The sequence below is a fragment of the Capronia epimyces genome, assembly GCF_000585565.1.
Source record: "Capronia epimyces CBS 606.96 chromosome Unknown aczIQ-supercont1.2, whole genome shotgun sequence".
NCBI lineage: Eukaryota > Fungi > Ascomycota > Eurotiomycetes > Chaetothyriales > Herpotrichiellaceae > Capronia > Capronia epimyces.
The window spans coordinates 2,487,429-2,511,980 of NW_006912905.1; the positions used below are offsets into that span (position 1 = coordinate 2,487,429).

General features: G+C 57.0%; 7 protein-coding genes across 7 annotated transcripts; 4 read left to right on the forward strand and 3 right to left on the reverse strand.

The window, feature by feature from the left end:
- Positions 1-1,030: 1,030 nt before the first annotated feature.
- On the reverse strand, positions 1,031-1,921 carry A1O3_02701 (uncharacterized protein; the record flags this gene model as incomplete). Its single annotated transcript, XM_007732841.1, has 1 exon — positions 1,031-1,921. One exon carries the CDS (start codon positions 1,919-1,921, stop codon positions 1,031-1,033), a length of 891 nt encoding a protein of 296 aa, XP_007731031.1.
- Positions 1,922-2,595: 674 nt separating this feature from the next.
- On the forward strand, positions 2,596-3,334 carry A1O3_02702 (scytalone dehydratase; the record flags this gene model as incomplete). The annotated part of the gene is made up of 3 exons (XM_007732842.1): positions 2,596-2,629; positions 2,704-2,801; positions 2,936-3,334. The coding sequence occupies 3 exons, from the start codon at positions 2,596-2,598 to the stop codon at positions 3,332-3,334; spliced, it is 531 nt and encodes a 176-aa protein (XP_007731032.1).
- Positions 3,335-4,490: 1,156 nt separating this feature from the next.
- Positions 4,491-5,538, forward strand: A1O3_02703 (versicolorin reductase; the record flags this gene model as incomplete). Its single annotated transcript, XM_007732843.1, has 3 exons — positions 4,491-4,838; positions 4,963-5,289; positions 5,404-5,538. 3 exons carry the CDS (start codon positions 4,491-4,493, stop codon positions 5,536-5,538), a joined length of 810 nt encoding a protein of 269 aa, XP_007731033.1.
- A 753-nt stretch (positions 5,539-6,291) lies between these two features.
- Positions 6,292-7,512, reverse strand: A1O3_02704 (uncharacterized protein; the record flags this gene model as incomplete). The annotated part of the gene is made up of 2 exons (XM_007732844.1): positions 6,292-7,179; positions 7,315-7,512. 2 exons carry the CDS (start codon positions 7,510-7,512, stop codon positions 6,292-6,294), a joined length of 1,086 nt encoding a protein of 361 aa, XP_007731034.1.
- Positions 7,513-8,593: 1,081 nt separating this feature from the next.
- A1O3_02705 (acetyltransferase) lies at positions 8,594-14,458 on the forward strand (the record flags this gene model as incomplete). The annotated part of the gene is made up of 3 exons (XM_007732845.1): positions 8,594-8,937; positions 9,084-12,966; positions 13,118-14,458. 3 exons carry the CDS (start codon positions 8,594-8,596, stop codon positions 14,456-14,458), a joined length of 5,568 nt encoding a protein of 1,855 aa, XP_007731035.1.
- A 1,124-nt stretch (positions 14,459-15,582) lies between these two features.
- A1O3_02706 (uncharacterized protein) lies at positions 15,583-18,257 on the forward strand (the record flags this gene model as incomplete). The annotated part of the gene is made up of 8 exons (XM_007732846.1): positions 15,583-15,903; positions 16,041-16,233; positions 16,448-16,706; positions 16,805-17,114; positions 17,184-17,455; positions 17,597-17,805; positions 17,944-18,041; positions 18,204-18,257. The coding sequence occupies 8 exons, from the start codon at positions 15,583-15,585 to the stop codon at positions 18,255-18,257; spliced, it is 1,716 nt and encodes a 571-aa protein (XP_007731036.1).
- Positions 18,258-19,643: 1,386 nt separating this feature from the next.
- Positions 19,644-21,271, reverse strand: A1O3_02707 (uncharacterized protein; the record flags this gene model as incomplete). The annotated part of the gene is made up of 2 exons (XM_007732847.1): positions 19,644-20,992; positions 21,130-21,271. 2 exons carry the CDS (start codon positions 21,269-21,271, stop codon positions 19,644-19,646), a joined length of 1,491 nt encoding a protein of 496 aa, XP_007731037.1.
- Between the last annotated feature and the right edge of the window lie 3,281 nt (positions 21,272-24,552).

Consider the following 24,552-nt stretch of genomic DNA (forward strand, 5'->3'; position numbering starts at 1 on the left):
CTGTTGGGCCGCGGAAGACGTCGAGAGTGGAGAGTGGAGAGGAGAGGGCCCGTCCAGCTATGTACCTACCTCCATATACAGACAGACATGGACATACCGAATATCCAGACATGCAGACATACAGACATGCATGCCCGGACCGGATAGCATTTGTTACGTACATATGGTGTATCAATCAGTACAGTGCCCGAACCTGGATTTCCATGCTCTCTCCCGGTCTGCTAGGGGGAGACTTCGACCACGTAAGATCTAATATCGGATCCTGCTTCTCCTGCGTTCGGAGCCCGGTCGACACCGCTGCTAGTCCGGATTGGGGTGCCCGGAAAGCGATGGACAAATCATGATCTGCCATACTAGTAGTAGTATCAACCTTAAACTTGGGGCGGCGATGATTCCGGGATCCTGTACGCTGACTTGCGAAAGGACAGCAATAGTAATACTCGTTCATCCGGGACGGCAAGATCAGTCCTGACCAGTATATTGAGGTCACCAGTACTACTACTACTGTTACTACTGCAGTTGCTATTACTACTACTATTACTACTACTATTACTAATGTCTGTAGACGATGAAGCAGGGCTTAGGCATAGATGGCTTCACCCCCTGAGGCTTACTTGACCGTCGTAGTAATGTATGTAGCATTATTGTCCCATCCCCGGAGCGAAGCTCGCTGCCAGTGCAATGACAACCAACATCCTTGGTCAGAGTTGGAGTCAGACTGTACACAGAGCAGATATAATAGAAATCTAGGGTAAATTCAACTTGAAGTCGCCCCCTTCGCCCTTCGCCCTTCGCCCTTTACTATTCACCCTTCACCCTTCACCCTTCACCCTTTACCATTCAGCCTCACTCTTTACTATTCACCATTCGCCGTATACCCTTCACCCTCATCATTAACCCTTCACTCTTCACCATCTACTCCCCAGTCTCTTCAGTCTCTGCTGTTGGATAGGACCATGATAAAAGAACCTTCCCTGGAATGTCATATTGATGCCCTTTGCGCACCAGCGACGGAGCAGGAGACCTGCCCTCAGGCTGGGCCTGAAGACGGCAAGTAAGGATGCAAGGCAGGGCAGTAATGGCGGACCAGACCCCAAAAGATACACTCAGGGGTGCCGCGGGCGAACTTTGCTTTCCGGCGCGGGTCTGCATTGACCACTCCGACATTCTTCCCATCCCACTGCCCGGACGGATCATCGGCGGCCTCCAGCATGCCGGCGGCCAGATCCAAGTACGACAGGAAGGTCTCTTCGTCGTGGAGGGTGAGCTTGTGGCCTCGCTCAATGTCACACGACAGACCGCCGGGTTTGATGTAGACGGTGGTCAGCCAGTGCTCCTGGGCGCGCAGGAAGGCCTCGGCGCGTCTCAGGTCCTCGTAGACGTTCGAAGCCGCCCGGAGCATGATGGGCCGGAACCGAGGGATCTTGCGGCTGAGGTGGTCGTCGATGGTGGCCGAGGACAATAGCACCAGCTTGGGCGGCTGATATTCTTCTTCCCCGTCGTCGTGCTCCGCCTGGAGTTGCTTCAGCGCCGCCACGGTCGACTGCGCGAGATCCTGGCTGATGCGGCAGCCGGGCACGTTGGTGTTGGTGCTGGCCAGAAGGAACACCGTCTGGCTGCCCCGGGCGCATTGGGCCAGCAGGTCGACGTCCTGGATGCTGCCTTGGAAGATCTCGACTTTCTTGCTCTGGCCTGCTTCCGGCACCAGCGCCAGGAGTTTCTGTCGGTTGCGGCAGTATGCATTCACCTTGACGTTGGGCATCTTAACCAGATGCTGGAGAAGGGCTGTGCCGCAGTTGCCGGTGGCGCCAAAGATGCTGTATTGTCGGAGTCTGATGCTTTTGTCATTGCCTTTGTCATTGCCGAGCTGCACATCCTTGGCCTTGGGCTGGCTGTCAGTTGATGCTGCTTCGGCCCCCATTCTAGTCACAGGTACCAGTAGTCTATGTATGAGTAATATATTGGATTGGCTGACTGGGAATGATAGTAAGCGACCGGGACGTTACTGGTAGGCAGTTTTTGATTCGAAGTCTTTCTGGAGACGGAGACATCGAGGGAAGATGGTTCTATTTACGATATTAGTAACAAGTACAGTCACCAACATCATCCTCGTCCTCCCCGGCCTCATCATCGCCAGCCGGCCACGACGGTCGAGCGGCCAAAGGGAAAGGTAGCTAGCCCTCCTCTCGGTGCGGTTTGGCTTCGCCGAAACCCGGTCTCAATCTCCAGTCCCGTCAGGACCGGAGTCCGATCGTGACCGCGGTACACCGATCCCGTCCCGCTGCTGTTGGAATGGATATGGAGGAATCGCAGGACTGATGACCGGTTGAGTCGGAGGGAACGAGAATGACAGAGGGGGCTCCTATACCATGATCAGGTCAGGTCAGCCAGGATCACGATCAGGATCAGGATGACTCTCGGCCCGGCCCTAATAAAAGAGCCTCGCGCCATACAGTCCTCCTCACATGGGTTTTGTTCTCGGCAATCATCTCATCTCCTACCAGGTCAACAAGTCCTTTGCCTCTTCCTTTGACCTAGATATCAGTCGCATCTTGACGGTTTGGTTGCCTCGACTTTGGAATCTGATCCCCAACAATGGCCAAAACTCAAACTCAGACTCAACCTCCAAGTCCAGCAGGCAAGTTCTGAACCCCGATACCAATATCATTGCGTGCAACGACCAAACCAACTAACCGGGCGCAGATGTGGTCGGGTGTCAAGGTGCCTTGTTCGAATGGGCCGACAGCTACGACTCTAAAGACTGGCAGCGGCTTCGTCAATGTCTGGCGCCCACGCTGAAGGTCAGCGTCCTCTCCTTCTCTTTCTGGCTTTTACCTTAGCATAGTGCTTCGTTCCTCCCTCTCTTCTGATCTTTACACTAGCATAGTGCTTTCGATACAGTTCAACTTGCAAAGCTAATCTGTCCAGCTCCCAGGTCGACTATCGCACCGTCCTCAACAAGCTGTGGGAAGAGATGCCGGCCGATGAGCTCGTCGCGCTGGCGTCCAACCCGCATTTCTTGGGCGACAAGACACTCCGCACGCAGCATTTCATCGGCGGCAGCAGGTGGGTGCAAGAGTCGCCGGACAAGATGGTCGGCCACCACCAGCTGCGGGTGGCGCATCAGCGATACACCGATGAGTCGCTGAAGACGGTGGCTCTCAAGGGCCACGCACACGGCACCGCCACTATCGCGTACAGCAAGGTTGATGGCGAGTGGAAGTTTGCCGGCTTGACCCCGAATATCAGGTGGTTCGAATACGACTATGATCGGATGTTTCAGCCACCGCCACAAAATGGGGGGACGGGGGCGACTGAGAATGGAACACATTAGATGGTGGATGGTGGATGCTGGAGAAGGGGAAGGGGGAAGAGTGGTAGTAGTACTGTTAGAAACAACATTGGTGATGTATTTACTATACAGTACAGTCTGACTATATGATCTGGTCGATACAGTACCACTCTACAGTACCACTACTACAGTACTACAGTATCTTCCCTTCAAACCACGCTGAAGTGGCTGAAGTCAAATAATGGATGGTCGTGCTCTATCCAAAGGGTCCCTGTATGCCCAAATACACACTCAAGCATCGAGGTTGAGGGAAAGGGGTCAGGTAAGGTTGAGTTTGGACCTACTGGAGGTGGAGGGGCCGTACCCAAGAAGAAGAAGGTAGTTAGTTCAGTGCGTCGGTATCCGGCCACTCGGAATATATCATACGTACGTACATGACCTAATCAGCACTGTTCCGAATATGCACGTGGCCTGATCTTGATCTGATGCGAAGTGAAGCGAATGACTAGACTAGCGCTTGGGAAGGGGGGAGGGAAAAGGGACAATGCAGGCACCAGGCAAGGCAAGGCAAGGCTTCGGTAAAGTTCCACAGACAGGACCGAGTACAGTAAGCCAGCCTAGCCGGTCGGAGTCCCGGCCTCCGCCCACCGGCCCGTAGCGTAGTGGTCGGAGCGAGGGCGGCAGGCGAGAGGCGAGAGATCTCGACCGGAACCCGGTCCTGACTAGATTACTGTACTTGGTGGTAAGTACTGATACTGACTACGGATACGGATAGTGGTAGTTGTCTGATATTGTCGGAGTAGGCATAGAGGGAAATGTAGTATGTAGTACTCTGTATGTAGTATGTACTTGTTTGATATGGTCGGAGTTGTAGTAGTAATAGGTATCTCTCTGATACCATCCAAGTGAAGACCAAGACTAGACACACTCCATCCACTTGACGTCCTCTGAGTACTTACCACAGCCGACAGAGACGGAAAAGAAATATAGACAGACAGTCACCCTTACCCTTACCAGCTTTTCCCTGCCCGATCAGATCAGACTTCTTCCGAATCACTTATAGCCACGCCTCCCCTGCCCTACTAGAGTCTACCCCCATCACTCAGTTAGACCAAATCAGTCCCACCCCTTGACAGACCGACCAAAGCACTTCTACTCCTTGATCTAGACCGTCCAATCACACCCACCGCACCGCACAATGGGTTCCCTCGGCGTCGACACCGTCCACCTCCCGTTCCGACTGGACGGCAAGGTCGCGCTCGTCACCGGCTCGGGCCGCGGCATCGGGGCAGCGATCGCGATCGAACTGGCGCGCAACGGCGCCAAAGTCGTGGTCAACTACTCTCGCGCCAGCGGGCCGGCGCAGAAAGTGGTGGCTGAGATCAAGGCCCTGGGGTCGGATGCCATCGCCATCCAGGCCGACGTCGGCAATGTGGCCGAGACGGTGCGGCTGTTCGACGAGGCCGTCCAACACTTTGGCGGGTTGGACATTGTGAGCTCGAACGCGGGCGTGGTTTCGTTTGGTCATTTGTCTGAAGTTAGTGAGGTAGGTACCGTACATGCTCATCCTCATCCTCATCCTACATCCTACATCCTCACCCTCATCCTCATCCTCATCATATATCCTATATAAAAACCCCTGCTCTCCCAACACTGACTCCATCCCACAGGACGAATTCGACCGCGTCTTCCGCATCAACACCCGAGGCCAGTTCTTCGTGGCTCGCGAAGCCTCCAAGCACGTCCGGGAGGGCGGGCGCATCATCCTGACCAGCTCCAACACGGCGCGCGGGTTCGTGGTGCCCAAGCACTCCATCTACTCGGGCTCCAAGGGCGCCATTGAGTCGTTCGTGCCGGTCATGGCCAAGGACTGCGGCGACAAGAAGATCACGGTCAACGCGGTCGCGCCCGGCGGCACCGTCACCGACATGTTCTACGACGTCGCCCACCACTATATTCCGGGAGGGGAGAATTTGAACATTGACCAGCTGAAGGAGGTGAGTTTTTGTTCCTCTTACTACCTCTTAGTGTTCCTCTTGGTATTTCTAGTTTTTCTGTTTTTCTGTGTTTCTGCTGTTCTCTTTCGGTTCGGTTCTAACGTGACGGAACAGTGCGCCGCCCATGCCTCGCCCCTCACGCGCTGCGGTTACCCACTCGACGTCGCTCACGCCGTGGTGTTTTTGGCCAGCAAGGAGGGCGAGTGGGTGAATGGCAAGGTGTTGGGAATTGATGGTGGCGCCGCTTAGATCCAGGGCCAACAAGTACAAGAAGATTGAACTGAGTCTGCGTCTGCGTCTGCGTCTCGGGCCGGATCTGATATTCTTCAACTGTGATACTGGATTCAAAGGTAGAATGTTGGAGTTCATGTATCTTCGTATAGGAGAATATAATGGATTTCCACAAGTGTCAGTTTCAGTATCAGTGTCAGTATCAGTGTCAGTATCAGTGTCAGTATCAGTGTCACCATCAGTATCAGTATCAGCATCAGTATCACTGTAAAAGACATGTACATGTACATGATGGTGAACAAGCCTGGGAGGATGCCTGGTACTGGTATCTGGTGTCCTGAATCTGTCAAAGGTTGAAATGTTCCATGTTCGCTATCAAAGGGGTATGGGGGGAGCCCCGACTATATAGGTGTGCCTATACCAGCCTTCTGTTTAAAGGGCAAGGCTGGAAATGCCTAAGTCAGTGCCTATGTTTGACAGAATCCTCTTTGTCTTGGGCCCGTCGCCTTTATTCTTCGTGGTTGCTGACCAGACTTGCTCTACCAGTCGAACAGGGGTCAGTGCCATGAATGAAATCCCATAGCTCGCACTATATGATATATGAAATATAAGATATTTTATACGTGAGCTGACCCCTCTAATGATCTGTTCTAGCTCTTTCTACCCAATCCCAATCCCAATTTCAACAGATACTAGTAGCGAACGTCGACTCTCTGGGGTCTGGGTATGGTGTCTGGGGGATGTTGTATGAGATATTGTATGGTGATGGGATCAGAATGCCCTGATGGCCGGCGCACTCCTCATGGAATTCGAGCCGGTCATGGGCGAAACCGGCACCGCCGCGGCCACATGAGCATGAACGTCCTTCTCCGTGTCCCTGTTCCTAGGCGCGGCCAGCTCGAACCACCTCTTGACGCCCTTGCGCTTCTCAAAGGCGACCTTGCCATCGGCGGCCAGCTTCCTCAGGACCTCGTCCATGAACGGCTCCAGAGCCAACTCAGCCACGTCGGAGTTGATGCCGCCGCCGTACATGCGGGCGACCAGCTCCTTGACCGTGACGCGCTGGACGCCTTCCCGGTTCAGCCGCTGCAGGGTCTGCAGGACCTGGCGTTCTCGACGCGTCTTGGCCGCCAGCTCCTGGGCGATCTTGGCCGGCAGGTCGGCCATGGTGCTGCCGTGGGCCGAGTAGCCGACCTGGCAGGCCTGGGCCTGCATCTTGCGCAGCGACTGCATGAAGATGCCCAGATCTTCGACCGCACTGGTGCCCACGCCGAGGATGTTGTCGCCCGTGAACATGGCCCGCTCCTCCTCCAGCACGAAGCACATGTGGTCTTCCGAGTGCCCGGGGCTGTGCACCGCGCGGATCGTCGCCCCGGCCACGACGAACTTCTGGTTGTCGGCGATCGCCTGCTGCCCGCGGTCCGGCGTGTGCTTGTAGATGGAGTCGCTCAGGTCAGGGTACAGTCGCAGCAGGTCGGGCACGCCGCCCGTGTGGTCGCCGTGCCAGTGCGTGAGTAAGACGTGCGAAAGCCTGATGTTGTGCTGTTGGAGCGTCGTCGCTACCAGCTCGGCCCATTCGGGACTGCCGCCGCCGGTGTCAATCAGCGCGCGCTCATGGCCCGTGCCGACAATGTACGTGTTGGTGCCTTGCAGCGTGAACTGGAGTGGAGGGACAGTCAGTGTCTGGGCTTCCCGTCCGACCTTGACCCTGACATGGCCAGGGGGGAGGGATTGAGTAGAAGAAAATTAAAGGGTGTAGTGAGTGGCATGGTTGCGTGGTGGCGTGGCACTTACTTTCCCCGGATTCTGTCCCAGCACACGTAATACTCGTGGTGAGCATTGCTCGACATCGGCCAGCGGAGGGAGACGTGCGGTCTGAGACTCGAGGTAGTCTTCGAAGGCGCAGATGTTCAGGGATTTGTTGATTTGGCGATAGCCACCCTTGTCATTGGCGTTGGGTTTGGCCTGAGCCTGGTCCTTGGTTTGGTCCATGGTGGTCGGTGGCAGCGTTGGGAGCGGTCCTTGCAGGGGTCAGGGGTCAGGGGGGCTTGGCTTGCAGAATATTACTAAGTTAGACTTGAGAATATTACTCAGTAAGACTTGGTCGATCACCTCACCCAGAATGCGATGTGTCAGAGGGACAGTAAGAGGGAGAGTAAGCCTGCTTTAAGTATATGCCGAATTCTGGGTTGTCATCTCATCACATCACATGTGTCTATGTTACTCTGTTACTCGTACTCCGACTGCCAGCCTCGCTGTGCGCTGGACGCCGTGCTGTGCTGTTCTGTGCTGTGGCCTCCGGTCTCCGGTCTCTGTGAGCCTTGTCTGACTGTACCTTCGTTCAGCGCGTGGCCCACACCGAAGGACCGAGTACCGGAGAGCGAAGAGATAAGGCCACTCTCGGTGTGAAAAGGACGTCAAACCCCGACCTGTCACCCAACATTGGTACAGTCTCAGTCTCAGTCTAGACACCGACCTCATCCAACACTGGCTCATACATCAGATCAGAGACCGACTTGAACCTCCACAGTCGGCATGATGCTAAGGCTGATGCTGAGGCTGAAGGATCCGATCCCCGTCGGGCCTGGGCCTGGGCCTTCGGGTAATACGGTGTAGTGTGGACACGGAGGAAGAACAATGAGCGAGACAGCCAGCTCCAGCTCCAGCTCCAGCCAGTAAGATGCTCATCACGGGTCACCGTACTGAGTACACGCCAGACAGATACGGACCCGGCAAGGTTGGACGGACGGCGGTCGCAGATACACACACAACACACACAGACTCACTCACTCACTCACCCACCCACCCGCATACTGCACCCGCATACACATGCTGGCCAAGTCATGGATGAAGCTTCCCGGGCCAGTACCATGTACTACTATCCGTAGCCAGTAGCCCCCATCAGCAGCCAACCGGAGTCCCGACGAGTCAACTCAACTCTTATATAGCCTTGGCCTACGACGCCAGTTCTGTCTGGCCTGGAATCGAATCAATCGGAAAAGGAGCAGTGTCCTGTCCTGTCCTATCTGTCCTGTCTGTCCTGTCTGGACCTGTACACTTCCAGCAGGAGACGATGGCCATCTACACGCCCTCGTCCAGCTCCGAGGCCGAATCCTCCAAGATGGAAGTGGTGCACTTCAGCAACGAGTTTCCTCGCGACGACCTCCAGACCCTGCTCCGCAACCTCTACAACCACAGCAAGGGGAATCGTCATCCGTTGTTGGCCCAGTTCTTGGCCGAGGCCACCCAGGCCATCCGCGACGAAGTGAGGGCCCTGCCTAAGCCGCTCCAGGAACTGATCCCGCCCTTCCGAGACATCCTGGCCTGGGCGGATGACCGCGAGCTCCGGGAAGGGCTGCTCTGCGGGTCGGTCGATGGGGTTCTTCTTTGCGTGGTGCAACTGGCCACATATATTGGGTGAGGCTTGTCCCTGCTGCCGGGACTGGTACTGATACTGGTACCGGCTCCTGATATTGAGACTGATATTGATACTGATATTGATATTGATATTGATACTAACTGATACTCATACTGAACTGATACTAATACGGAGACCCCCCCAGATATGCGGAGACGCACCCGAACGAGCTGTTCAACTTTGCCCACACTTGCCTGACCGGCCTGGGCATTGGCCTGCTGTCGTCGACCGCGGTGGCCCTGTCCCCCAGCCTGGCCGAGCTCCCTCTGGCCGGGGCCGACGCGGTGCGCACGGCATTCCGGCTGGGGGTGTTGGTGGCCGACGTGTCGTCCGACTTGGAGGCGCGCGATCCGCACGAGGCGCCGGACACGTGGGCGTACGTGGTGCACCACGTGTCGCCGGAGGAGGCGCAGCGCGAGCTCGACGTCTTCTGCGCGCGCGAGAACCTGCCGGACACGGGCAAGATCTTTGTGAGCGCGGTCAGCCGCACGTCGCTGACGGTCAGCGGGCCGCCGTCGCGACTGGCGAACCTGTTCAAGCGGTCGGCCTTCTTCCGCGATGCGCGGTCCATTGCGCTGCCGGTGTTTGGCGGCCTGTGCCACGCCAGCCACGTCTACAACCGGGGCCACGCCCAGACCATTGTGCGCGACAGCGGTGCCCACACCTGGAACCAGCTGGAGCCGCACCGGCTGATGCCCATGATTCCCATCTACTCGACCAGCACGGGCAAGCCGTTCCAGGCCGAAACCGCCGTCGAGCTGGTCGAGCAGGTGGTGCTGGAGCTGCTCACCCAGCCCATCATCTGGGACCAGGTCATCGCCGGCATCGTGTTCCGCGCCACCGGCACCAACACCTCCGAGTGCGCCATCTACGGCTTCCGCAACTCGGTGCCGGTCAAGGAGCTGTCGGACGCCCTGGCCGACCGGGTCACCGAGTTCAAGGTGACGGCGGTCGATCTGATCCCGTGGGTGGCCGAGGCCGGGCCAGGCGCAGGGGGCGACCCCTTGTCGAAAGGAACCAATGTCCCAGCCAGGCCGCGCGGACCGGCGCAGGCCAAGATCGCCATCGTCGGCATGGCATGCCGGCTGCCCGGGGGCGCCAATGACCCAGAGCAGTTCTGGCAGGTGCTCGAGCAGGGGCTCGACGTGCACCGACGCATCCCGGCGGACCGGTTCGACGTCGACAGCCACTACGACCCGACGGGCAAGCGGATGAACACGTCGCCGACGCCGTACGGGTGCTTCATCGACGAGCCGGGCCGGTTCGACGCACCGTTCTTCAACATGTCGCCGCGCGAGGCGCAGCAGACGGACCCGATGATGCGACTGGCGCTGGTGACGGCGTACGAGGCGCTCGAGCGGGCCGGATATGTGGCCAACCGCACGGCGGCGACCAACCTGCACCGGGTGGGCACGTTCTACGGGCAGGCCAGCGACGACTACCGCGAGGTCAACACAGCGCAGGAGATCAGCACGTACTTCATTCCAGGCGGGTGCCGGGCGTTCGGGCCGGGCCGCATCAACTACTTCTTCAAGTTCTCGGGCCCCAGCTACAGCATCGACACGGCGTGCTCGTCGAGCCTGGCGACGATCCAGACGGCGTGCACGGCGCTGTGGGACGGCGCGGTCGACACGGCGGTAGCGGGCGGGATGAACATCCTGACCAACTCGGACGCGTTTGCCGGCTTGGGCAACGGCCACTTCCTGACCAAGACGGCCAACGCGTGCAAGACGTGGGACGCCGAGGCCGACGGCTACTGCCGCGCCGACGGGGTCGGGTCGGTGGTGCTGAAGCGGCTCGAAGACGCCGAGGCCGACAACGACCACATCCTGGGCGTCATCGTCGGCGCCGCCACCAACCACTCGGCCGACGCCGTGTCCATCACCCACCCGCACGCCCCGTCGCAGGCCTACCTGTACCGCCAGGTGCTGGCCCGCGCTGGCCTCGACCCGCTCGACGTCAATTTTGTCGAGATGCACGGCACCGGCACCCAGGCCGGCGACCTGCAGGAGATCACCTCCATCACCGACGTCTTCGCCCCGGCCGCCGGCGCCCGCCGCCGCGCCAAGGACCAGCCGCTGCACATCGGCGCCGTCAAGGCCAACGTCGGCCACGGCGAGGCCGTCGCCGGCGTCACCGCCCTGCTGAAGGTGCTGGTCATGTTGCAGAAGGGCGCCATCCCGCGCCACGTCGGCATCAAGACTCAAATCAACCCGGGCTTCCCCAAGGACCTGGCCAAGCGCGGCCTCTTCATCCCCTTCGACCAGACCCCCTGGCCGCAGGTCGCGGGCCGGAAGAAGATTGCCGTCGTCAACAACTTCAGCGCCGCCGGCGGCAACACCACCGTCATCGTCGAGGAGGCGCCACCGCGGCCGGTCGAGGTCGATAGCCCCCAAGATCCGCGCCCGACCCACGTCGTGGCCCTCTCGGCCAAGACCAAAGTCTCGCTCGAGGGCAACCTGCGCAAGCTCCAGACCTACCTCGACACCCACCCGGAGGTGTCGCTGGCCGACCTGTCGTACACGACGACGGCGCGCCGCCACCACCACAATCACCGCGTGGCCGTGGCGGCGGCCGACGTCAAGGGCGTCAAGAAGTTCCTGGCCGCCCAGCTGACCGGCAGCGGGCTCGACGCGCACAAGCCGATCCCCAAGGCCGGCGCGCCGCCCATTGCCTTCTGCTTCACGGGCCAGGGCGCGTCGTACAAGTCGATGGACCTGGAGCTGTACCGCGACGTCGCGTCGTTCCGCGCCACGATCCAGCATCTGGACGCCCTGGCCCAGCGCCAGGGGTTCCCGACCTTCATCCCGGCCCTGGACGGCTCGTTCCCGCGCGACCACGCGCACTCGCCCGTGGTGACGCAGCTGGCCCTGGTGTGCTCGCAAATGGCGCTGTCCAAGTACTGGGCGTCGCTGGGGGTCAAGCCCGACGTGGTCATGGGCCACAGCCTGGGCGAGTACGCGGCCATGTACGTGGCCGGCGTGCTGTCGGCCAGCGACGCCATCTACCTGGTGGGCCGGCGCGCCCAGCTCCTGGAGCAAAAGTGCACGCCGGGCAGCCACCAGATGATGGCGGTGCGGGCGTCGCTGGCGCAGATCCAGGACGTCGTCGGCTCCACCCCCCTCGGCTACACGGTCGCCTGTATCAACGGTCCCCAAGACACCGTGTTGAGCGGCACCGTGGCCCAGCTGGACGCCGTGACCGGCCCGCTCGAGGCCGCCGGCCTGCGCTGCATCCGCCTCGACGTGGCCTTTGCCTTCCACTCGGAGCAGACCGACCCGATCCTCGACGAGTTCGAGCAGATTGCCCAGACGGCCGTGCTGTTCAAGCCGCCCACCCTGCCCTTCATCTCGCCGCTGCACCGCAAGGTCGTCTTTGACGAAAAGACCCTCAACGCCAGCTACGTGCGCCAGGCCACCCGCGAGACCGTCGACTTCCTCGCCGCCCTGGCCGCCGCTCGCCACATCGACACCGTCGGCGACGACACCGTCTGGGTCGAGATCGGCCCCCATCCCGTCTGCTGTGGCTTTGTCAAGTCGAGCCTCCCGACCATAGCCCCTGCCGCTGCTGGTGCTACCCCTGTCACCGCCGTGCCGTCGTTCCGTCGCGGTGACAACAACTGGACCACCATCGCCCAGGCTCTTGCCGCCCTGCACCTGGCCGGCGTCGAGGTGGGCTGGACCGAGTTCCATCGCCCGTTCGAGTCCCGCCTGCGCCTGTTGGACCTTCCCACCTACAGTTGGAACGAGAAGACTTACTGGATCCAGTATAATGGCGACTGGGCCCTCACCAAGGGCAACACCTACTACGACGCGGAGAAGAAGGCGGCCGCGGCAGCAGCAGACCCCCAGACAACCGTGTCGGTCTACCGGCCCAGCAGCATCAAGACCTCGACCGTCCAGCAGATTGTCCACGAGAGCTTCCAGGACGGCTCGGGCGTGGTGACCATGGAGTCTGATCTGATGCAGCCGGATTTTCTTGCCGCGGCCCATGGGCACCGGATGAATGGATGTGGTGTTGTGACATCGGTACGTTTGGGTGTCTTTTCTATGCATAACCCTAACCCTAACCCTAACCCTACTATACCCCCTATCCCCTACCCTACCCCTTTATCTGTGTGCCTTGTCTTACATTTCCTTGACGGACATACTGCTAATCTCCCTCTCTCTGTTTGTCTAGTCCATCCACGCCGACATCGCCTACACTCTCGGAGAATACCTGTTCAAGAAACTGACTCCCGGCGCCAAATCCGTCGACATGAACGTGGCCAACCTCGCCGTCAGCAAAGGCCTGGTGGCCAACCAGAACACGGACAAACCGCAACTGATCCGAGTGACGGCCAGCATCGCCAACATTGCCGACCGGGTGGCGCACCTGCACTGGCAAAACGTGGGCTCCAGCTCCGGTTCGGACGACGACGTCTTCGCCACCGCCACCATCTACTACGGCGACGCGGGCGAATGGACCAAGTCCTGGGTGCCGATGACGCATTTCGTGCAGAGCCGGATCCAGGATCTCGACCAGCTGGCCAGCCAGGGCCGGGCCAACCGGTTTTCGCGAAACATGGCGTACCTGCTGTTCAAGAACAACCTGGTCGACTATGCCGACAAGTACCGCGGCATGCAGGCGGTCACGGTGCACGGGCTCGAGGCCTACGCCGACGTGCAGCTGAGCACGGAAAAGGGCGGCGTCTGGACGGTGCCGCCGTACTTCATCGACAGCGTCGCCCATCTGGCCGGCTTCGTCATGAACTGCTCCGACGCCATCGACACCGTCAAGGACTACTGCGTCACCCCGGGCTGGGCCTCGATGCGTTTCGCGCGCCCCTTGACCCCCGGCGCCAAATATCGCTCCTACGTCAAGATGATCCCCACCGCCGACGACCCGTCCGTCTACCTCGGCGACGTCTATATCTTGCAGGACGATGTCGTCGTCGGCCTGGTCGCCGCCATTCAGTTCCGCAGATACCCTCGCATTCTGCTCAATCGCTTCTTCTCGCCGCCTGACAAAGCAGACAAGCAAGACAAGGTCAACCAGAAGGCTGTTGCTGGTGCTGGTGCTGGTGCGGCTGTTGGTCCCACTATCACTAATACTGGTGTTGGTGCTGCTCCAACTCTTTCTGCCACTCCTGCCACTCCTGCACCTACTACTACTGCTGCTCCTGCTGCTGCTCCTGCTCCTGCTCCTGCTCCTGCTCCAGCCCCCGCCCCCGCCCAGGCTCCCCCCAAGGCCGACGAGGCCCCCAAGGTCACCGTCACCGCCACCGCCACCGTCACCGCTGGCGCTGCCAACACCGTCGTCGCCTCTGCACTACAACTCATCGCCAACGAAGCCGCCCTGGAGCTTTCCGACCTCACCGACGACGCCAGCTTCACCGACCTCGGCATCGACTCCCTCATGTCGTTGGTTCTCTCGGAAAAGTTCCGCTCCGAGCTGGACATCAAGGTTGGCGGTACTCTGTTTATGGATTATCCCACCATTGGCGACTTGAGGGCTTGGTTGGAGGAGTATTACGCCTAGGACAGCATCTAGGACTGCACCTGGTGATGGATTTACTGGAGAGAGCTGCTGCTACCTACTACCACGACTATATTGTGATGAAATGGATTTCCTTACTTGTTTGCTGGAGAGATAAAATCAACTGCGTGACAGAACATTACATGGTGGACTGAGAGAGAGAAAGAAAGACAGTGAGTGTTTGACTTGGGTTATGTCTTGGTCCTTTATATCTAGAATGGGTTGCTGGGTACGGAGTGGAGTACAGGTTTCAATTATAGCTTATTGATCAATCAATCATTCTTCATTCATTCATTCATTCATTCATTCATTACTCGAGAGTCTGGAAGTTTGGAAGTTTAGAAGTCCTTACTATACGTCTCAACCCTCCCTTTGCTTTAGCCGGTCTGTTGCTGCTGACAGCTTCAGAGCTGAGACGTTACGATATAGACATTGAACTTGTAACTTGAACCTAGACCTGGACCTGGACCTTATACCGCAGTACTGTTCTTGTTTTCTGTGATACATCCATCACTTGGAATCATATGTATACCTAATGTAATGAAACCCTTATCCTATCTATACACATATTGTACAATTTAGAATGGAAGCCGGGACAAGGTCAACATGTCCTGACCTTACGGAGCCAGGACAAACCGTCTAGATTAAGTACTGTAATTACAGCACATGTGGTGGAACCACCTTATCCTCAGAAAGAATCCAGACAACGCAACCCAGCGCAACCTAACCCAACCCAACTCTACGACAGTAACCAGCGACATCATGATGGCTCACCTGACTTGACCGGCACAGTGAGGATTATGTATTTATTCCTACTGTACAGTACGTGGACAGCCTGGCCTGTGCACGTACCGTCTCCGAGACGCCGGAATCCGAAAGGTACAATACAGTACAGTAAGCCGCATCGGTGTCCGGCCTTTTACTGCAGGAGCAGGATTTGTTTCATGTTTCATGCTGTTCCGCTACCGCCACCGCCGATGGTGATGGTCCGCAGGGACTGCCAGTGGTCGTTATGGTCACACTCCAGGCATCCTGGATACCTATGTATATACACTTGCACGGAAAGTGATCCTGAAGACATTCGAATATGACTTGATCTGGTTGATTGTCATCGCTCTCGTCAAACCATGGCAACCTCACTCGTGCACGATACCGCTTTTGCCAACCTCGTCCGATGGTGGTCGAGAGGGAAATACTTCAAGCACCTCGACGAGCTGGACTCGTGGACCTGGACCCCTTCGGCCGACCATGACACGTCGGCTTCAACTTCTAGTTCTTCACATGCTAGCACCTTGCAATTCCCTGAGACTGAGAATGGAAAAGAATCGAAATCCATCCATGATTTCGAAACTGGGAATGGGAATGGGCCCATGCCTATTTCTGTCCTCGAAACGAAAGGGCCCCAGATGGTGACATGGGCTGGCCGGCACGATACGGAGAACCCTCTGGTGCGTTTCTTGCTTGTTGCTTGTTGCTTATTCCTTGTTCTTGTTGATTTGATGGTCATCTCTTCTTTCCAAGTCCGCTGGCCTGAAAGAAATGGGAATCGAAATGCAAAGCCTGAACTGACAAGACCCCCTCCCAGAACTGGCCCGTGGCCAAAAAATGCTTCGTCACTTTCATCATCTGCTTCTTCGATGCCGCAGTGTACATTGGCTCGTCGATCTATTCCACCGGCACCCAAGATATCATGCGCACCTTTGGAGTATCGCAGGTTGCGGCCACGCTGGGCCTCTGTCTCTTTGTGGCCGGCTACGGGGTTGGACCGATGCTTTTTGGTAAGGCCAGACTTTTTCTCTGTCTCTATTTGTCTGTCTCGATCGCTCTCTGTCTAGAGTATTGCCTAGAGACAGCTTGGCCAAGACTGAAGACTCAAGACTCAAGACTCAGTCCAGCCCGCCCTAAACACGTACTGACAGACACCTGAACCCGACCACTGAGACACGACCGTCTTCCCGTCCTATGCTGACCGCGTTTACTGACAACATTTAGCTTCCATGAGTGAAGTGCCTCTCATCGGCCGCAACCCCGTTTACATCGGCACGCTGGTGGTGTTTGTCGTGCTTCAAGTGCCCGCGGCCAAGGCCTCGAGTTTCGGGATGCTCCTCGCCTTTCGGTTTTTGACCGGCTTCTTTGGCTCGCCGGTGCTGGCCACCGGGGGTGCTTCGCTGGCAGACATCTGGTCTCCGGCCAAGCGGGCATATGCCATCTCGCTTTGGGGGGTGGCTGCTTTTTTCGGGCCGACGATTGGGTAAGTTTCAGTTTCACACACACACAGAGAGAGAGACAGAGAGACAGAGAGACAGAGAGACAGAGACAGAAACACCATAGCATTGCTGACTTTCCCAGTCCCCTCATCGGTGGCTTCGCTGTCGAATACGCACCCACGACCGACACCTTCTCCGCTCCATGGACATGGCCCCTTTGGATCTTGCTCTGGCTCTCGGCCTTCTGCCTGGTAGTGTTGTTCTTCTTCCTGCCCGAGACAAGCGCGAACAACATCCTCCTGCGCCGCACCATTCGCCTCCGCCGGCGTGCCCACCTGGACAAGCACCAACTCACCTGCAAACCCGAGCTAGATCAGGAGCACATGACGGCGCGGGATATTGTCACCATGGTGCTTGTGAGACCACTGACTCTCAACTTTACTGAACCAATGGTACTGTCCCTGTTACTGTCTTTACTATCTCCCACTGTCTACCAAGTACTTATCATTCTATAACTTCAGGTCCTTCTACTCAATCTCTATATCGCCCTCATCTACGGACTGCTCTACATCTGGTTCGAGTCCTTCCCGATCGTCTTCATCGACATCTACCACTTCAGCCTCGGCACGTCCGGTCTCGCATACCTCGGCCTCCTGATCGGCATGTTCATCATCTGCCCGTGCTACTTTGTCTACTTGTACCTCTACCTCGAGCCCCGGTTCGACGCCAATGGCAACATTCGACCCGAGGACCGGCTGACGGCGTGTTTTTTTGGGTGTTGGTGTATTCCGATGTACGTTGGCGTTTTTCCTTTCTCTTCCCCTGTTCCTTTTCTGTTCTCTCCTCTCTCTTCATCTGTTCTCCCTCTCCCCTTGTATGTACCGACGCCAACTACATATACTTGAACCCTAACCCTAACCTGGTCAATCACCAGCTGCCTCTTCTGGTTCGGCTGGACCGCCCGCCCCGATGTCCACTGGATCGTCCCCATCATCGGCTCGTCCTGGTTTTCGTTCGGGGCCTTTCTGCTCTTCAACAGCATTCTGAACTACTTGCCCGACGCCTATCCCGAGTACACCGCCTCGGTGCTCGCCGGCAACGACCTGATGAGGAGCGCTTTTGGCGCCGGCTTTCCGCTATTCGGTGAGTCTTGGTCTTTCTTCCACTTCCATCATAAGGAAACCGACAACCGAACCTCCGTCTCGGCTTTTTATCTATTCCCCCAACCACCATCTCGCCTTTTTATCTATTTAGTATTTACTAACACTACGCGCTTCCCAGCCACCGCCATGTACCGAAACCTAGGGGTGGGATGGGCGAGCAGCACTCTAGGATTCATCAGTATTGCCTTTATTCCCATCCCGTTTGTGCTTTACAAGGTGAGTCAAGTCCACATCACATCACATCCCCTGGCCCGCCACTACAGAGTGACTGGCGTGATCCATCGATCATGTACTATCTACCCTCTACCCTCGGCCGATTGCATCGGCCGTCAGTAAATAAGTAGCGGGGCGGGGCTAACCTGCGGCTTGGACTTCTAGTACGGCGAAACCCTACGCAAGAACTTCAGCAAGCATGCCCGCAAGGACATTTGATCTGGTCTGATCCCACAAGTGCCAAGGCGCTTAAGCTTGAGTGCGAGTCGACCGTCCATGGTAATAGTGATAGACAAAACCGAGGGAAAGGCGAGACGGGATTTCAAGTACCTAATGTTGTTCGACTTCGACTGATGTTGTGGGGTGGGAATGGTCTGGAAAGCGAGACTTTACAGGATCTAAGTACTTGTTCGTACTTGTTCGTACTTCGATTAACCTCGCACCTACGGAACAGACGGTGGAAGCCACACGATATAGTAGGAAACGTACGATACGCGCCGATACCAGTACATACATTTAGATTGCACTCAGGGTTTGGCAGTAGCCTCATAAAGGCGATACGATGATGGTTGTGATGATAGTTGTGATGATGGTTGTGATGATGGTTGTGATGATGGTTGTGATGATGGTTGTGATGATGGTTAGACGATGAAACACAAGGATTCTTATAAACGCGATGTGATGAGATGATGGTTAGACAAGGCTAGGACGGGATCGGGATCAGGATCACATAGTATTCGCTGAGAATCAAGGCGATACTATGACACTATAGTTGGATACTATCGATGAAGTATGGCAGGCAGGCCTTGGTACAGCAAGCATGTCACGCGAGCGTCAAGTTTGGTCTGTGTCTGTTTTTCTGTAGGTCTTGTCCTGTCCTGTCACAGTCACGCCACGTCGGTCAGGTTAGAATTAGAATATCTGACACTGACACTGACAATATACATAACAGATAGTATATGCTATACGAATAGATCATGATCACGATCAGCAGGCTTATATCTATACTATTTGTGTATATCGTATATCCGTGGTCCTTATATAGTGTAGGGAAGAGACTACTAGTGGTGATAGAATCGCTGTCGCCTAGGAAGCCAAGCAAAGTAAAGCAAAGGAAAGCAATGCCAAACAAGTCAAATCAAGTCAAGTCAAGTCAGCCAAACAAAGCAAGCAAAGCAATGCCAAACAAGTCAAGTCAGCTCACCCCAACCCAAATCAAACCATACAAGCCCAACTCTGGAAGCCAGGCCTGATTGGACTGGACAAAGTCTCGTGGCCGAGGGAGAAGGGACGAGCAGCTGAGCCCCTGGACCCCTGAGCCTACGGAGCCTGAGCCTTACACTCCCCCTCCTCCCAATCCCCCCCAAGCCTGACCTTGACAGTACAGTAAGGACAGTACTCGTACCAGTAAGCCCCTGCCACATAGGCCCGAAGCCCAGCGAGCCTTACATACGCCCCAAGCCTAACCTTTACAGCACACAGTAAGGACAGTACAGTAAGGACAGTACAGTAAGCCTAGGGACAAGGACAGTAAGCCTTATCTCCTAGCCTTAGCCTTAGCCTCAGCCTTAGCCTCAGCCTTAGCACCTCCCCCCCCCCTAGCCCCTAGTCTAGCGGAAAGCCTCGTCGCTCCCAGTCCTTCCACTCCTGCATCGCATATCGCAAGGTGGCTATGAGGCGCGGCAGACGTCTGGTTTCGCTTCCCTCGTTGCCCATCAACATGTTGGATTCGTCGTCGACAAAGATGTTGTGGTATTCCATGACGAGAGCGGCGAGGTCCGGACAACCCACACGTCGTGCTTCGTCCGCCACGTGTCTCACGCGCTCTTCTAACGGCGCATTGCTGGCGGGTGGAAGTGGAGCTGAAGCTGGGGGTGGAGCTGGTGCTGGTGCTGGCTGTGTCGTAGATGGTGACAGTGAGAGGGTGTCGGGGTTGTTTGCCGTTGTCGTCGTCGGGGCTGTCATGGCTGGGGGGCCGGGGCCAGTGGTGGTGGCCTTTCGGGACTCGTGCGGCGAAGAGTTCAAGTTCAAGGTCGACGACAGTTGCATGTAGTCGGCACAGAGGGAGGAATTGTTCGACGGTGATGCTTCGCCCCAGATGGTGCCGCTGCCGCCGCCGCTGGCAGAAAGTGTCGATCGGTTGCCGAAGGCGAGGGCCTCGTAGTCCATTGGGACACTGCTGTTGTTGTTGTTGCCGGTTACTGATGTGTCGTCGGGCCGGCCGCTCATTGCGGCGTCCATGAGAGCCATGTTGTCGGAAAGTCGGTGGACGGGAGGAGGGTTCATATGCTGCTGCTGCTGCTGATGTTGTTGGTGTTGGTGTTGCTGATGTTGTTGTTGGTGTTTTTGCTGCTGCTGCTGCTGCTGCAAAGCTCCGGGCCCAAAATAATCCCACTGTCCAACTGAGTCACGGTGATAGGGCGAGTGGAGGCTCAGATTGTCCAGCAGCTGCATGCCGACCGACCGGGTGTCGCCCCTGGCCACAGGAGCACTGAAGCTCTGCGTAGGAGTCCGCCTTAGTTGGCCGGCAGCCGATAGCGACAGCGGCAGCGATGCTCCTGCTAGATCTGTCATGCTGGGCCCGGGCCCGTTCCCAGTCCCAGCCCCGGGTGTGCTGGCGCTGGAGCCGGAGCGCCGGGCGAATAGGTTTGCGGAAGCAGGAGGGGGTGCGAGGGGCTGGTAGTCGCGACTTCCACTTCCACCGCCCATGTAGCGTGAAGCTTGCTGGAAGTTGCACAGAGTCTCGTCGATGCCGGTTCGAGTTCGGGGTCCGGTCCCGGTTCCGCCGCCACGCTCATCTCCCGCTCGAGAAATGGCGCCATGGGGAGTATCGGCCCGGCTCGTGCTGGTACTGGTGCTGGCACTGGCACCGCCAGATCCAACTGGCTGCTGAGCGCCTTCGAGCAGGTCCAGCTTGGCTTGCAGCTCTTCCACTCGCGTTTTCATCCGCTGACCTGATCCATGTTAGTGAGATAGAGTAGGTCGCGACTTGGTCGTCGTCCCCGCTATGCAGCAGCAGTGACTGTGCAGCCGTGACACAGCTCTGGGCGTAACGGATGGATAGATGGATGAGTGGATGTAAAACACCTACGATATGTCCGCTGCGCTACCCGATTTTGCATCCTCTTCTTCGCCTTGCGATCTGGAGTCTGCGTCCATTCTTCCTCCTCTATGGTCGGGTCCCTCTCCTGCGGCCGGTGCTCCGGAAGGCCATCGGCATTGTCACTATCCATAGGTGGCAATCAGTTCTCGAGCCCCTCGAGGCCCCGTGGTCTGGTCTGGGATCGAGCGAGTAAGGAGTGAAGTGATTGATTAGGAGGAGGTCAGTGTGCACCGCAAGTGCCAACCAACCTACCGGTCACAATGGCATCGAGATGGAGACGGAGATTGATCTGATCAGCTCAGCTCGGCGAGGAAACAACAGGTAGAGAGGCAGGACTAGTCCGTGGTGTTATGTATGGGCAGTCCTGGTACGTGGTGATATGTATGGACACTGGGCAGTCCCGGTTGAACCCATCGCCCATTGCCCATCGCCCATCGATCATCCATCGACCGTCGACTCTGACGGAGGAAAGGTGAAGACGAAGACAGGGATGAACATTGAAGGGGCGGGGGGCCGAGGCCGGTACCGAGCCCTGGTGCCGTGCCAGGGATCCACCGGTACAATGTACTGTATGAGAACGGATGCCATTGATTGTTGAGAGACTGAATCGTGCCGTTTCATGGTGGGGAACCATTTCGAGAGGGTCCTATTGGCGAGTTTGTGGCTAGGTCAGGTGTGCTGGCATGGCATTGCGCAAGGTGGTAACCGCTTAGTAGCGGTAACGCCATGCAGGGCCGGCACGAAAGCTTCGCCTTAGAGGCTAGGGCCTTAACACCAACGAGTTGAGATGCGCTCCAACGTCACGTTCCCCTTGTCCTTGGAGTTGGAGGTCCTCGACCAGCAAAGCATGTACATACATAGTAGTACTTCACTGTGTGACAGGTCGCTTCGAGGCGAGGAGCATAAGGCAGTAAGCTGATATCAGCATCAGTAACTGCATCAGTATCCGCACCATCACCAGCACCAGCACAGTCCCCTTCCTACGAGCTCATTAGGACGAAACAACAGCCCTTCCCTTTGGTCAATTGAAGTCATGCAGGAATGAGGTGGGCGGTGTTTCGTAGGGGTGAGAGGGAGAGGGGAGGAAGCGGGAATTCCATGTGACATTGATGTGTTAGGTACTGTACTCTGTATGTACCGTATCCGCACCATATCCGGGCTGGACTCGAGTACAGTAAGTAGAGTCGAAGCACAAGCCAATACCATCCCGAGTAGCATCGTCCGCAAGTCCAGACCCGTATCTTCGCGAGTTGTTTCACCAGTCGAACCCTCGACCCAGCTCACTGGGGGCCTAATGCATCGGCAATGATGGCTACCCTGACCTTGACCCTCTCCTCAGTATGTCCTGGTCGGGCCATGTTGGGGGTGGAAGAAGAGCTTGGGCCAGGATCAGATTGTTGAGGTTGCAAACAACCAGGCTCTATCTAACCCTAGTCCCCAAAGACCACTAGATCTTCCTACCGTAGGCAGTAGGGTCAGCAGTAGGGGACGGGACTGAACTCTGAACTGAACTGACTAGAAGTCTAGATATGACAGACATTTCCGGGTGGAGTCGGACCAGATACTGTACCAGTGACCAGTGACCATCGTACCTAGTCGTGTAGGATGTAGTGTTGCGTAGCCCTACCCCAACCCAGTTCACACAGGAGGGTTATTTTGGCGACTGCCGATGGATACTCTGGGCAAGATTGAGGAATTCCTTATGTACAGCGTACTGTAGGAGTCGACCACGCCATAGGTACGGTTGTTTTTGATCGACTCCTCGGGCCGTGTTTAGGCGCCGTACAGTGGCAGGCCATGGGTGAAAGGGTGGGGTTATGTCTGGAAGGAAATGGTTGATCCGTCCCGGACTTCCCAGTTTAGAAGGATATATGAGGGTTGGGCCCCAGGTCGACAGGGAGCAGGGAGTTGGGAGTTACAGGACGGAGGATGTATCTGCCACCGTCAACCGTACAGGAAGTAAGTAGCCTTAGCCCCAGCCTTAGCCTCAGCTTCGGCACCAGCACCACCAGCGAACTACTACTACGTACTCCGTACTCCGTACTGTACCTATCTATGCCTGTACCTGTACGGAATACCCCCGCGGTCATGGACAGCTTTGTTGCCGAATCAGTTCAATTTATCGGCTCTCCTGCCCAACCACACAAGGCTGTGGAGTCGAGGAGTCAGAAAATCACGACGTCGCGTGCTGGGAAGTTCCATGCCATTCTACTTGGCCCTGTATTTCCACGATTCCAAAACAACGGAGGCCGAAGACGTCGCCACGCGACAGCAGTCCACCAATCACACCGCCACAACGCCTAGGGTGCGCTATGGGGATAGGATACGGACGGCGGGCGGCCGGGCGGGAACGCGACACATGCTAATTAACACATCCTGAGCCGAGAGGGGGTGGGGGGGCGGCAGGAGGGGCAATTAGGCAGTAGGGCAGAAGGATTGGGAGTGCAGAAGGATTAGGAGGATAGCTAATAGGGGGCTAGGGAGCTTAAGCCTCCTTAGCCGTAGCCTCCCTCCCAGGGCCAGGGGAGGCAGTTCTGTCTTTTGACGTCGACCAAATTTAGCCCGTCGTGCCGTCTTTTTCAGCAGGTCCAAGTCCCAAGTCCGGCTGATTTTCCTCCAAGGGTCGATCCGGCCATGGGGATTGGATCGTCTACCGGCTGGTGGCTGGTGGTTGCTGGCCGCTGTCTCCTGTCTTGCAATACATCGGTGGTATGATATGCAGCTGATACGAACTCAGATGAACTGATATGATACTCGATGCACGGCATGCAACTGCCCGCCCTCCCCAAGGCCCTCCATCAATCATCCTACTTTAGGGTTTATTTACCTTACTACTCAGTATTGTACGGAGTACTACTTGGTACTGCTAGGACCACCAGGACCACTAGAACCTCTAGTACTTCTAGGACCTCTGCCCCCTCTGCCCCTCTACTGAAGATGTAATCCGGAGTCGCACCGGCTTTCCGCATAATTAACCCTAAATTCCCACTCCCCCTCCCCCTCCCACTCCCACTGCTACTCGCTCGCTCGCTCGCTGCCTTACTCGCCATACAAAGTCCCCTCCCACCACTCCTGCTGGCGTGGCTTACTCGGCTATGCATCTCGTCAGCATTAGTACATAGCACTCGATGGTCGGATTCCGGGTCCCAGGCCTAGACCACGATGAATCACCTTACCTGACAATCAGTGCAGCCAGCGCCGAGATGGAGATTCCTTTCAACAGTGTCCCCGGGGGAAAGCCTCAGACTGAGGTGCGTGCGTCGACCGAGTTGACCGACGAGGGAGACAGCCTGAATTTATATCTCCGTGCTATACTACTATATACTACTACAGACTGCCAGTCGTAGATTAAGACGCTCTCGCCCCACGCAGTCGCACTGAACCAGATTCTTGATCGACATTGACGAGGGA